At 43.3% G+C, this 13904-nt stretch overlaps 1 protein-coding gene across 11 annotated transcripts in view; it reads left to right on the top strand.

Moving 5' to 3' along the window:
* Positions 1–37: 37 nt before the first annotated feature.
* RUBCN (rubicon autophagy regulator) overlaps positions 38–13904 on the top strand; it is a 72785-nt gene continuing 58918 nt past the window's right edge. For 9 of the 11 annotated variants that reach the window (XM_055316143.1, XM_055316141.1, XM_055316137.1 and 6 more), the window contains exon 1: positions 10934–11196. In XM_055316143.1, coding sequence (XP_055172118.1) covers positions 11132–11196 — 65 coding nt within the window. In that variant the 5' untranslated portion in view covers positions 10934–11131. Of the gene's footprint in view, positions 362–10933; positions 11197–11593; positions 11617–13904 lie in introns of those variants that run through there. The other 2 variants (XM_055316144.1, XM_055316146.1) reach the window with 2 other exon arrangements.

Genomic DNA, 13904 nt, shown 5'->3' with positions numbered 1-13904 from the left:
GACTGTGTGCCCGGTGTCCTTCCGCTTCGTCCTGCGTCAGAAAGGCCCCCTAAGCTGTGCTGCGCACGAACCTTTCACGCTCGCTGCCATGAAGCCTGGGGGCAGCACGGACCCCGCACGGCTCCTCCTGCGGAGCTGCGCCCCAGCTCCCCTCTCCCAGGCAGCTCCTCCACCTGCAACAGGCGAAGCCGCCACGTCGGGATGCAGAGCCAGAGCTGCAGGGACAGGGCTGGCGTCACCTCGCCAATAAAAGCAAGTGCTGCCGGGTCCTGTACGCGGACCGCCTCTCAACCGGCACCCTCAAAACATTTTGCACGGTACGAGCTACCGTCATACCATCTCATCTTCCCTTAGGAGAGGGGTAAGTACCTCCACTCGTTTGCATTTTCCTTGAACTCATTTGCGTCGGCAATTGATAGAGGAGGATTCGCTCTTCTAATCAATCTTGTGGGGAAACTTAATATTTTATGAATTCCTGCAGAACCCCCCCCCCCATTTACAAAACATGATATTCCCTTTCTTCGTACCTCTTTCTCCTCCTCCAAAGCAACTGTGCTTGTATGGAAGCATTTAGGTTATATCTCCCTCATAACAACTTAAAACTATCGAAGACATTTGCATCTAAGGCAAAAGCCAGGGACAGGTTGTCCATTTAGAAATCTCTGCCACCTTCTCCCGTCCACTTCCTAAAATTTCTTTTGGCGCAGAAATAAACCAGTGAGTGATCTGATGCATCTCAAAACCACAGTAGCCTGTACTTAATTTTTAACCTAAGACAAAAATATAACCATAGAAGAGTGAATCGGTCCAAAACACACCTATGAAGGGGTACAGGAAACTAGGGTAAAAAAAAAAAACAAAAAAAAAAACCCAAGAACAATAGTTGGCATGTCAAGGAGAGTAGCACAATGTGCTTGATTTTGTTACTATTCCATCCAGCAACCCCCACCCCTCTCCCGACTCCTAAAAACTAGGGAAAATGGGTTATAGAAATAAAAGAATAAGAGAACTAAGTTTTACTGAGTGGTACCTTTTTTATTCGCTTCAGTCATGCACTGTGAACTTGGGAGGCTGCCTGGGTCTCATACTCATCTGCAAAACGAGTAGTTATACTAAACGCATACATTATACCTAATTATTCTTGGATTCTAGTATCTTCTAAGCATGAAACATTTTTCTCCACACTATCATTCTCTTCCTAGAAATAACTTCTATAATCTCTGCTTATTTGTGGGAGCAATCTGCAGAAAATAATATTAAGTTCTTAATTTTATGGGAGGGAAGTAATGCATTTAGAGTTTGGATGCATTTTGTACTTCAGGTATTTACAGGACAGATAATAAAAATCCCAAATGTATAAAATCCTACCCACCACCAGTATATATAAAGATTCCCTTTGGGGATGCCTGGGTGGCTCAGCGGTTGAGCATCTCCCTTTGGCTCAGGGTGTGATCCTGGAGTTCCAGGATCAAGTTCCGCATCGGGCTCCCTGCATAGAGCCTGCTTCTCTCCCTGTCTATGTCCCTGCCACTCTCTTTCTGTGTCTTTCATGAAAAAATAAAATCTTAAAAAAAAAAGATTCAAAAGATTCCCTTTTATCCTGATCTTCTCCCCAAAAACTGAAGCTCTACTCCAAATCTCCTTAACTTTAAAGGGAACATGCCCAATATTTCATTAAGCAGTCCTAGCTGTTGCGTTTCAGACTTTGAGATTTCCCCCAAAGGCTGAAGGTTTGAGTGTCAGAGCAGTCACCCAGATTCCAAAGAGAAAAACAAGAAAATTATAAGCATTGTATAAGGATAGGTCAGTCACACACAAGGTACTAGAAAACAAAACAGCAACCCGAGACACCTACGGCAAAAGTGGAGACACTGAAAAGGTGGGAGACACTGAGAAATCAGAACTGGGGCCTAAAAGGTTGAGCATCCAGTCACAAGGGCTGGAGTTAAAAGGTCAACCCTGCATTTTTTGGAGCATAAGAGGCAGTTGTTCACTTAATCATATATCCATTGAGCACAAGGCATTGTATTACAAGTAGAGTTAGATTCAGTCTCTATCTTCATTCAGCTTGCAGAGCCAAAAAACAAACAAACAAACAAAAAATCTGAGGACCTACTGTGAATAAGTACAGTACTGTGCTGGACATTGAACATATGTCCATTGTCTAGAGTACAGCAGTTCAGGGATCCCTGGGTGGCGCAGTGGTTTGGCACCTGCCTTTGGCCCGGGGCGCGATCCTGGAGACCCGGGGTCGAATCCCACGTTGGGCTCTCTGCATGGAGCCTGCTTCTCCCTCTGCCTGTGTCTCTGCCTCTCTGTCTCTCTCTGTGTGACTATCATGAATAAATAAATAAAATCTTAAAAAAAAAAAAGAAATAGAGTACAGCAGTTCAGCAGCTTCCTCTATGTCAGGATAAACACAGACTTCAAGCGGCTGCCTTTTTTAGAGGCTTGATTTCATATATACATAAGCCAATGTCTAGGATGGCCAGATGAAATACAAGATTGGTTACATTTGAATTTCAGATAAACAATAAACAGCAAATTTCTTTACTACAGGATGCTGCATGCAATATTTAGGATATATTTATATTAAACAATAATTCATTATCTGAAATTCAAATTTAACTGGGAGTCTTATATTTTGATTTCTGCTAAATCCAGCAAGCTTAACATCACACTTTTCTATTCACACATTGTGGCTCTCTTTTCAGTGTGCATAGAGATCTATATTCTCTTCAAAGGTAAGCACAATTCATGTATTTCACCCTTCTTTAAAAAAAAGATTTATTTATTTATGTATTCATTTATTCATTCATTCATTCATGAGAGAGGCAGAGACATAGGCAGAGGGAGAAGCAGGCTCTCTGTGGGGAGCCCGATGCAGGACTCGATCCCAGGACCCCAGGATCATGACCTGAGCCCAAGGCAGACACTCAACCACTGAGCCACCCACGTCTCTTAAAACTTCTTAAAACTTTATTAGCTTGATATTTCTTCCAAGTCCTCCTTTTTTCAGCTTTATTGAGGTACAGTTAATAAGACATGAATTTAAAGTGTGTAGTTGATATGGATGTATAGTGTACAGACCTGCGAAAATACTACTGTAAAGAGGATAATAAATATCTCTCTCATCCTGTTTTCCTGTGCTCCTTTAGAATCCTTTCTCCAACCACTACTTAAGTAACCACTGATCCTGCAGTTTAATTTGCATTTTCTAGAATCTTATATAAGTAGAATCATACAGTATATATTCTTTTTTTAAGCTAGATTATCTTACTCAGCATAATTGTTTCCAATGTGTATGCCTTTTATTCTTTTGCTTGCCTGATTGCACTGACTGGGAACTCCAGTACTGTATTTAAAGGAGAGGTGAAAGCAAAGATCTTTGCTCATGACAAACCCCAGGGATAAAGGATTATCTTTCACAGTTAAGTATCATGTTAGCTTTTTTTGTAGATGTATTTTATCGGGTTGAAGAAGTTCCTGGGTTTGTGGAGAATTTTAATCATGAGTGAATGTCAAATTTTATTTAATATCTTTTCTGCATCTATTGAGATGGCCAAATGGGGTTTTTTAATTTTATTTTTCAAATGTTGAACTACCCTTGCATTTCTAGGAGAAACCTACTTAGTCAAGGTGTATGATCCTTTTTATAAATTGCTTGATTTGGTTTGCTGATGCTTTGTCAAGGATATTGTTTTTCTTTTCATGAGTGATACTGATGTATAGTTTCCATTTCTTGTAATGTCTGATTTTGGTATCAACGTTTGCCTTTCAGAAAAGGATTTTTGTAATTTTGTAAATTTCTAAAATTTATATTACACTGGTATAACAAGGGAATAAGGTATAATTTGTGTCACCTGTAGGTATAGTATTAGTTAGGTATAACTATTGTCATTATACCTAACTCCCTTAACTTACTTGTATGCACAGTGGTCTTTCTTTTCTGCTCAGTTCTTCTCATTCTACCCCATTTGCCACAGTAGCTTCTTTGCCACTTTGCTGTAGCTTCCTGTTCCTCTTTTTGCGTCGCCCTTTTTTCCTTTGTTCTAACCTTTACTAGCTGTTCTCGTCTTCTGCCTTTTAATCTTAGGATTCATTCATTCATTTGTTCAGAGTTTGAGTTCCTGCTATGTGCAAGACACTGCTATAGCACAATGTGACAGCAGAGCAGTACAGCAGATCCATGAAAAGCAGGGTTGCAGGCATAGCTGGAGGCATTACTGGGTCTCCAAGTCCCTGACCATCAGTTTCTCTGACTACAGAGCTTGCTCTGGGTAGACAGGGGAACTTCATTGAAGGGGCATCCTTCCTGGACTCTGGGGTTGGATCTCTAGGTCACTCCTTATTACACTTTGTCTCTCTGGGCAGGGTAGGCGTCCTGTCAACCAAGGTTTCTAGTCAATTCACTGAATGACTAATTGTGGAATTTTCTAAAGCTACACAAATCTATTAAGTCACATAGTTTCTCCTTATTTATACCATGGTTTCCTTTTAAAAATATCCTTGATTTTTATCCTGGATAGTTTGGTAGTCTAGGAAGGTTCTGGAAAGCCAGGATTCCAGAGTCATGGGGCTTTTAGGCATTCTGTCTTTGCCTCATGCTTCTTCTCCCTTTGCCCTGGCCTCCTTGTTCTGAGATGAAGAGCCCTGGCTGGACTCTCATCTCTTTCTCTGAGGAGAGGTTCCTTTCTCTGATACATTTACTTCTATTATGCACTCATACAGCCATTTGATTTTTCATTTTCAGTATTCAATACATTACATGAAATATTCAAAACTTTATTATTAGATAGGCTTTGTTATATGATTTTGACCAACTCTAGGTTAATTAATGGTAGTGTTCTGAGCATGTTTAAGGTAGGCTAAGTTATGATGTTCAGTAGGTTAAGTGTATTAAATGCAATTTCAGTTAATGATATTTTCAATTCATCATGGGTTTATCAGGATGGAACCCCATTGTAAGTGGAGAAAGATTGGTATCCAGATACAAAGACAGCTATAATTCTTATTATTTGTTGTTTTTGGACAATCTGAGAGTAAATTGCAGACATGATATAGAATATATTTCTAAGGACATTCTTTTATATATATATATGCTAAAATGATCAAATCAGAAAATATAATGTTGATGCAATTCTATTCTGATGTATAGTTTATGTTTAAATTTTACCATTTATCTTAATAAATAATTATTCTTTATAACAATCTTTTTTTCCAATCTAGGATCCAATCCAGGTTCACATGTTGCATTTCTTTGTCCTGCCTCTTTTGTCTCCTTTAATCTGATAAAATTTGTTAGCTTTTCTTAGTTTTTTTATGATACTTTTGAAGAGTGAAAGCAGGGCAGCCCCAGTGGCTCAGCGGTTTAGTGCCACCTTCAGCCTGGGGTATAATCCTGGAGACCCAGGATCAAGTCCCACGTCAGGCTCCCTGCATGGAGCCTGTTCTTCCTCTGCCTGTGTGTGAGTCTCTCTCTCTCCCTCTGTCATGAATAAATAAATAAAATCTTTTTTTAAAAAAAAAAGAGTGAAAGCACTTATATAGACTGTCCTCCAATTCAACTTTGTCTTATTGTTAGCCTGTGATTAAATTCAGGTTATTCGGGATCCCTGGGTGGCGCAGTGGTTTGGCGCCTGCCTTTGGCCCAGGGCGCGATCCTGGAGACCCGGGATTGAATCCCATGTCGGGCTCCCGGTGCATGGAGCCTGCTTCTCCCTCTGCCTATGTCTCTGCCTCTCTCTCTCTCTCTCCTCTCTCTCTCTCCCTGTGACTATCATAAATAAATAAAAAATTAAAAAAAATTCAGGTTATTCACTTTCGTCACGAGTACTATGGAAGTGACATTGTGTCCTCAGAACTTAACATTAGGAGGCACGTGATGTCATTTTGTCTTATTGGTGATTTTAAGGTTATGTCTGCCATTGTAAAGATACCTCTCTTTTTCCATTTCTAATGAGTAAATGATTTGTGGGGAGATAGTTTGAGATGGTATAAATATCCCATTTCAGAACAAATTTCACTAATGGCTTTAGCATCCATTCATGATTCTTGCATGAATCCAATTATTACACTGTTATTATAAAATAGTGATTTTCTGTCATTCCTATGCATTCATTAGTTGACATTCTACTGTAGAAAACAGCTTCCTCTCCCACCTTTCTTTCTTCCCTTTTCTATTTATTATTTGCACACTTATATGTACATATACATTTCCATAGAAATTCACTCATCCTGTGTTCAGAAATTCTCTTTGAAAAGCAAGGGGTAGGGCAGCCCGGGTGGCTCAGTGGTTTAGTGCCGCCTTCAGCCCACAGCCTGATCCTGGAGACCCGGGATCAAGTCCCACATCCGGCTCCCTGTGTGGAGCCTGCTTCTCCCTCTACCTGCGTCTCTGCCTCTCTCTGTGTGTCTCCCATGAATAAATAAATAAAATCTTTAAAAAAAAAAAAAGAAAGAAAAGGGGTAAAGAGTGCTTGCCTTTGAAGATACTGTTGATATGTATACATTTCATGGATTATCTCTTTTTGATGCTCAAATTGTTTTTGACTTGACCAATAGGAGCCATTCCTTAGCTTTTAAATTTTGAGTATTTTTTAAAATGCTGTTAAGAGTAATTTTCGTGAATATAGTAAAAAAAAACATGCCTATGATATTTGTTGAATATATTTAAGAAGAATACTTCTAAGATGAAAACAGAGGGAGGCAAACCATAAGGGGCGGTTAACTCTAGGAAACAAACTGAGGGTTGCTGGAGGGCAGGTAAGCGGTGGGATGGGGTAACTGGGATATGGACATTAAGGATGTAATGAGCATCGGGTTTTATATGCAACTGATGAATCACTAAATTCTACTCCTGAAACTAATAATATATGTTACTTAAATTGAACTTAAATAAGAAATAAAAAGCAGACTACTTCTTAAAACCAAATTTTGCAAATTGGTAAATGTAATGAGCTTTAAAAATCCATTATTTGAATAACTGATTCTTGAGTGAATTTGGCTTTCTGCCATTGGTACTCTAGGACCTATTACTATTTGTATGAAAATAGCATCCTAGTGATCTTGAAAACAAACAGATTGATCAAGACAAACATCTTCAGGTTTTTTGACTTTTAAAATATTACTTCAGCAAGCAGTACTAAGTAAGACCATTACACTTATGTGACTTATTGAACCCTCATACTAGATCTTTTTGCGTTTTTGTCAATTTTTGCATTTGGGCCTCAGAAGCACAACATTGGATTAATCACAATCCTTGGTTCATGGCATACTCTCCTCATTTTCCATGCATGGCCCATTTTCATTTGGTTATTTTATTTTTGGTCATAATTAGTTATGACTTTTAACTAATTAGTCATTTTGAAAACTGCACCTATAAACCCACCACTCAAAACAAAACTAGAACAGGAAATAACCCTGTGACCTACCAATTTCACTTCTTGGTATGTACCCAGGAGAAACCTTTGTTTATACACAAGAGGACACATGTAAAAGAATAATAGTAGCACTATTTATGATAGCAAAAACCTGGAAACCCAAATGCCTATCAATCAAAGACAGCATGAATAAACTGGTGTATTCACATAATGAACTATTATGTAGGAGTCAAAATCAATGAACTACAGTGACATATGATAATGTGAATAAATCTTATCAATGTAATATTAAGTAAAAAAAAAGGCCCCAAAGAATAAATACAGCTCAATACCTTTTTTATAAAGCTAAAACACAAAAATTAAAAATAATACTTTCTAGATCTATAAATTGATGCAAAAAAAACATATAAAGGAAAGTAGTGTAATCACAAGGCAGAGATTCAGGATATGACCATCTGGGGTGAGGCAAAACAGAAAATGGGAGGGGAGACACATAGCTAATGTAGGTTATTATCAATTTATTAACTGATTGCTTTCAATATATGTAAACCCAGACTTGGATGTAACTTTTCCGAGAACTTTTACTACAGAACTGAGACTTTTTGCAATTTTAGTTCTAGAATTTACTGATAAAGCAGACTGACTTTCATGTAAATATGCTAAGATCATGTGGCATTAATTTGGGATTACAGTATATGCTAAAATGTTAAGCTCATACATTTGTAGAAATAGAAGGCAGTGAAATCCCAATAACATTGCCCCTTTGTAAAAAAAAAAAAAGTATAACCCTTTAATAGGAAAATATGAGAAAGTTTGAACGAAGAGTATTTTTTATATAAATGGAAGCTGGAAATCATAACTTGCATTAGAAAGCTCCTTCGTTTCACTTTTAATTCACAAAAAAAGCTTTCTCAAGTCTGAAAATTCCTGGAAGTCATATATTATTTTTATTTATTTTTTTTGAAGATTTTATTTATTTATTCATGAGAGACATAGAGAGAGAGAGGCAGAGACACAGGCAGAGGGAGAAGAAGGCTCCGTGCAGGGACCCCAATGTGGGACTCGATCCCGGGTCTCCAGGATCACTCCCTGGGCTGAAGGCGGCACTAAACCGCTGAGCCACCCAGAAGTCCTGTATATATATATATATATAATTATATATATATAATTTCAAAAATTTATTTATTATTTGTTTGTTTATTTATGATAGACATAGAGAGAGAAAGAGAGAGAGGCAGAGACACAGGCAGAGGGAGAAGCAGGCTCCATGCAGGGAGCCTGACGTGGGACTTGATCCTGGGTCTCCAGGATCATGCCCTGGACCGAAGGCGGCGCTAAACCACTGAGCCACCCAGACGTCCTATATATATATATTTTAAAGATTTTATTTATTTATTCATGAGAGACACACACACACACACACACACACACACAGATTGAGAGAGAGAGGGGCAAAGACACAGGCAGAGGGAGAAGCAGGCTCCATGCAGGAAGCCCAACATGGGACTCAATCCCGACTCCAGGATCACGCCCTGGGCCGGAGGCAGGTGCTCAATCGCTGCGGCACCCAGGGATCCCCGCCATATATCATTTATAATAGAGTAATTAGCTTTCCATGGAGCTAACCTAGATCCCCCCATCACTGAGTAGTACTGATTCTATCGCTTTACCATTGCACTAATCTCAGCCTCCTTGCTCCCTACCGTCCTACTTCAGGCCTGGAACTTGCAGACGAGTAACCCAAAGGCACATTTAGCCTACAGACGGACCTTTTTTTGGCCTGTGTCATGTTTACGATTAAAAAAAAAAAAGTCACCAATATTTAAAAACTGGAAGTCGTACTTAAAAATGCAGACTCTGCCTTCTCTTGCAAAAGCAGAATATTGAGCAATTTCTAGTCCAGGCCTGTATGCCCATTTTGCAACATTAGTTTTAGAAAAGGTGAGAACCTGTCTTCTTGGATGAGTTTTCCAGCTCAGAGCGTTTCTGCCACTCTCCTACAAGCAGCTCACTTCGCTCCTTGGCATTACCTGCTTGGCCTCTATAGGAATTTCCAGTCTCCCCTCCTATCCGTTCTTCTGCTCTTAGATCTCTGACAGGGTTCACACCCCATTCCCTCTCCACAGCGTCAGAAGCAGTTTTCAAAGCAGGTTTGGTCAAATCGCTTCTTGATTAGCTCCCAACTGTCCTAAGGGTAAAATCCAGAGTCCTCAGAATGGCACGTCCTGATCCAGAGTGCCAGCTCACCGACCCCAAGCATCCTGTTCCCCACCTCCTTCCCAGCTCTTACTACAATTGGTAACCAGTACTTCCCAAACCGGCATGCTTCCTTATGCCACTGTTTTCACTTTCCCTCCTCCTGGCCAATGCACACTTATCCTTAGAAACTCGACTCTGACATCAGCTCTGCAGAAAACCCTCCCCCAAACCCCTTCCCCCTCCTGCTCTTCCGTTGGGATCCCAAAGCAACCTGTGCTCTTCAGTTTGCGAGCTCTTCATTACAATGTTTAGGGTCCCTAAACATACTACCGACGGGAGGTAAGCTGGGGCGGGCTGAAGTTAAGAGCCGCGTTATTGGGGATCCCCGGGTGGCTCAGCGGTTAGCGCCTGCCTGCAGCCCAGGACGTGACCCCGGTTCTCAGGATCGAGTCCCGCGTCAAGCTCCCTGCGTGGAGCCTGCTTCTCCCTCTGCCTGTGTCTCTGCCTCTCTCTCTGTGTCTCTTATGAATAAATAAAATCTTTAAAAAAAAAAAAAAAAAAGGGCAGCCCCGGTGGCGCAGCGGTTTAGCGCCGCCTGCAGCCCGGGATGTGATCCTGGAGACCCGGGATCGAGTCCCATATCGGGCTTCCTGCGTGGAGCCTGCTTCTCCCTCTGCCTGTGTCTCTGCCTCTCTCCTCGCTCTCTCTGAATGAATGAATGAATAAATCTTAAAAAATTAAAAAATAAAAATAAAAAAAAGGAGGGGACACCTGGATGGCTCAGCGGTTGAGCATCTGCCTTCGGCCCAGAGCGTGACCCCGGGATAGAGACCCACGTCGGTCTCCCTGCATGGAGCCTGCTTCTCCTTCTGCCTGTGTCTCTGCTTCTATCTGTGTGTCTCTTATGAATAAATAAATAAGATCTTTAAAAAAAAAAAAAAAAGGAGGGGACACCTGGATGGCTCAGTGGTTGAGCATTTGCCTGCAGCCCAGGGCGTGACCCCGGGGTCCCGGGATAGAGACCCGCGTCGGGCTCCCTGCGTGGAGCCTGCTTCTCCCTCTGTCTCTCTCTCTCTCTCTATGTCTATCATGAATAAATAAAATCTTAAAAAAAGAGAGAGAGAGAGAGAAACCTGCGTTATCTCCTAGCCTAGACTCCGGCTTCCGTCGGGTTCCAGAGGTGGAGACGTTCACGCCCGGGCGCGTTCCCGGGACTAGGTTACGGCCGCGAGCACGCCTCCGGGATCTGCGTGCGCGGCCTCGGATTGGACGGAGCGGTGGATGCCGGGAGCGACGGAGCCTTTCGAAGTGCTTGCCGGGAGTTGTAGTTCTCGGAGCCGGAAGTGGGGGTGGCAGGGCTGGAAACCGCAGCTGAGACAGCAGTCCCCGCGCCTCGCTGTCATGTCAGCCCCGGCGTAGCGCAGCGCCCTGAGTCCACCCTCCGAGGGTGCCTCCTCGGTTCCGTGGTGGGGGAGGGGCTTCGGGAGCCCCGAGGGACGAAGTGGCAGAGACGCCTGTGTTCAGAGAGGAGGCGACGGTCGCAGCCCCGGATGCGACCCGAGGGCGCGGGAATGGACCTCGGCGGCTGCGAGGAGCGCCTGCCGGAGGCGAGCAGGTGGGCGCGGGGCGGGGCGGTGGGGGCCACGCGGGCATCGCCCCTCCGGGAGCACGCGGGGGTCCGGAGAGCACCCGCGATGGACGCCAGGGCGGCTGCTTCGGGCCGCTTGTTTGGGAAGACATTGGGAGAAGACGGGGATGCAGGACGGACGAAGGCGCGGGTGTGATGAGGGTGACGGAGGGTGGGGACCCCACGGAGGAGGTGGGTGTGCAGGGAGCCTGGGTGACACTGCAGGTGGGAGGGAGGCGCGAGGTGCACGGCCCGGGGGGGCCGCGGGGACGAGGCTGGCGTCGCGAGCGTTCCCGGGCGCAGAGGTGGGGCGTTACGGGCGGCCCCGAAAGCAGCTCGGGGTCGGAGGCAGCGACGGGCGGCAGCGAGAAAACCAGGAGGAGGGCCCGTGTCTGAAAGTGGACGATTGTGAGTAATGGCCACGGCGTGGGGGAGGGGGGGCTTGCCGATGAGGCCCCAAGTGCGGTGCCCGCCTCTCCCTGTCGTTTCCTTTTCACCCTAAAACCCTGCTGTCCTTCCCCACAATGCGATTAAGCGATTTCGCATTTATTTATATGCAACGGTTGTCACCCAGTTCGTGCCCTTTAGAAACGGACGGTTTAAGATTCTACAAACTACTTTGTTGCTGTTGTTGTTTTTTAAGATTTTATCTATTCATGAGAGACACACACACAGAGAGAGAGGCAGAGACACAGGCAGAGGGAGAAGCAGGCTCCATGCAGGGAGCCCGACGTGGGACTCGATCCCGGGACCCCGGGGTCATGCCCTGGGCTACAGGCAGATGCTCAACCACTGAGCCATCCAGGTGTCCCCTCCTTTCTTTTTTTTAAGAGATTTTATTTATTTAATTCATAAGAGACACACAGAGAGAGAGGCAGAGACACAGGCAGAGGGAGAAGCAGGCTCCATGCATGGGGCCTGACGTGGGACTCGATCCCAGGACCCCGGGGTCACTCCCTGGGCTGCAGGCAGGTGCTAAACCGCTGAGCCACCCGGGCTGCCCATCTACAAACTACTTTGACTCAAACGGCAACTTCTTCCCAGTTAAGTTGCCTCCTAGATTTCGGGTTTGCGTCAGCAGGAAATTAATGAGATGTTGTGCCCAGATGAAGACCTGGCTGTTCTTAAATTTGACTCCTTTTTTTATGTTGTGCACGGTTAGCCCATGGCCTGCTGTACAAGACGCGGACTGACAAGACCCGGCTCCTGCTTGAGATGCATGAATGATGAGTTCAGTGAAACTGAACGTCTTACTTCCCTTTTCCATGGTTCAGTTTCTGCTTATGTATATTTGGCTATTTATTCTTCCTCCAGATGTCTGTCAAATGCTTCATGTAAAAGCCCCATATAAATTCTCAAAAGGGTTTTTGGTTCATTTTTCTTTTCCTTTTACCAGGTCATGTGGGACAGGCTGGGTTGGAAATTCAAGTTCACATTTCCTCCCCATCTAGCTGGACATCTAGCTGGGTTATTTATTTAATGTGTTTAAACAAATACTTATTTCTCACATGTCAGGTACTGCTTAAGAGCCTTGTAAGTATTAATTTATTCACTCCTCATGACAACCATATGAGACAGCTATTACTGTTATCGCCATTTAATGGATGAGGAAGCTGAGACATGAACAGGACAGATAACTTGCCAAGTTCATACAGTGAATCCTGGTGGAACTGGGATTCAAGCCCAAGCAATTTGGCTCCAGATTCTGCACTTTTAATACACATACTCTGCTGCCTCCTATTATGCTAATACACTGGGACAAAGAAATATATAAGATAGTGAGTTTTATGACATTGTTTGCCAGTCATTCAGGCCAGTAGGACAGCTCCTTTGCAGGTATATCTATTATTCTTTCCATGCTTGCCTCTTAAAAAAAAAAAAAACAAAAAAAAAACCAAGATTTATTTACTCACCTGAAAGAGAGAGAAAGAGCTCACATGACCAGGGGGGAGGGGCAGAGGGAGAGGGCGAAAATCCCAAGCAGAGTCCCCTCTGAGTGTAGGGCCCAACATGACACTTTGCTCCATCCCACAACCTGACCCGAAACTAAGAGTGGGTTGCTCAACTGACTGAGCCACCAGGTGCCCCTCCTGCTTGCCTCTTAACCAAGCAACTCTAGTCAAAATTTAATTTCTGGGGACACCTGGGTGACTCAGTGATTGAGCATGTGCCTTTGGCTCAGGGCGTGATCCTAGAGACCCCGGATCGAGTCCCACATTGGGCTCCCTGCATGAAGCCTGCTGCTCCCTCTGCCTGTGTCTTTGCCTCTCTTTCTGTGTCTCTCATGAATAAATAAATAAAACCTTTAATAAATTTTAATTTCTGCAGTGGGATTATCACCACAAGGTCACTGGTATTGTTGCTATAGCCTACTAGCCTACTCTTTGTTGATGGCTAGTTAACTGAGAATTTTTTTTTTTGAGAATGTGTTCTTTAATGAGGTTTCATGGCACCAAAGGTCTCAGCTCCAAATAGACAACTGTCATATACATACCTGTGCCTGAGAATTGAGGCATTGTGGTTGGGTCTTTACTAACCCGACTTTCTACGGTCAATAAAATACTCAATGCAAAAAAAATCTTCATGATGAGATGGCATCCTTTTTATATATAAAGGATAAGCTTAACATATTTTCTGAAAGTAGTTGATGTAGTGAAATGTGTAGAAGACTTATAAGCCAGAGAGACCTGCATTTG

Source organism: Nyctereutes procyonoides, unplaced genomic scaffold (assembly GCF_905146905.1).
Source record: "Nyctereutes procyonoides isolate TBG_1078 unplaced genomic scaffold, NYPRO_anot_genome, whole genome shotgun sequence".
NCBI lineage: Eukaryota > Metazoa > Chordata > Mammalia > Carnivora > Canidae > Nyctereutes > Nyctereutes procyonoides.
The sequence above is the reverse complement of the archived record's forward strand: the minus strand, read 5'-3'. Positions and strand labels throughout refer to the sequence as shown.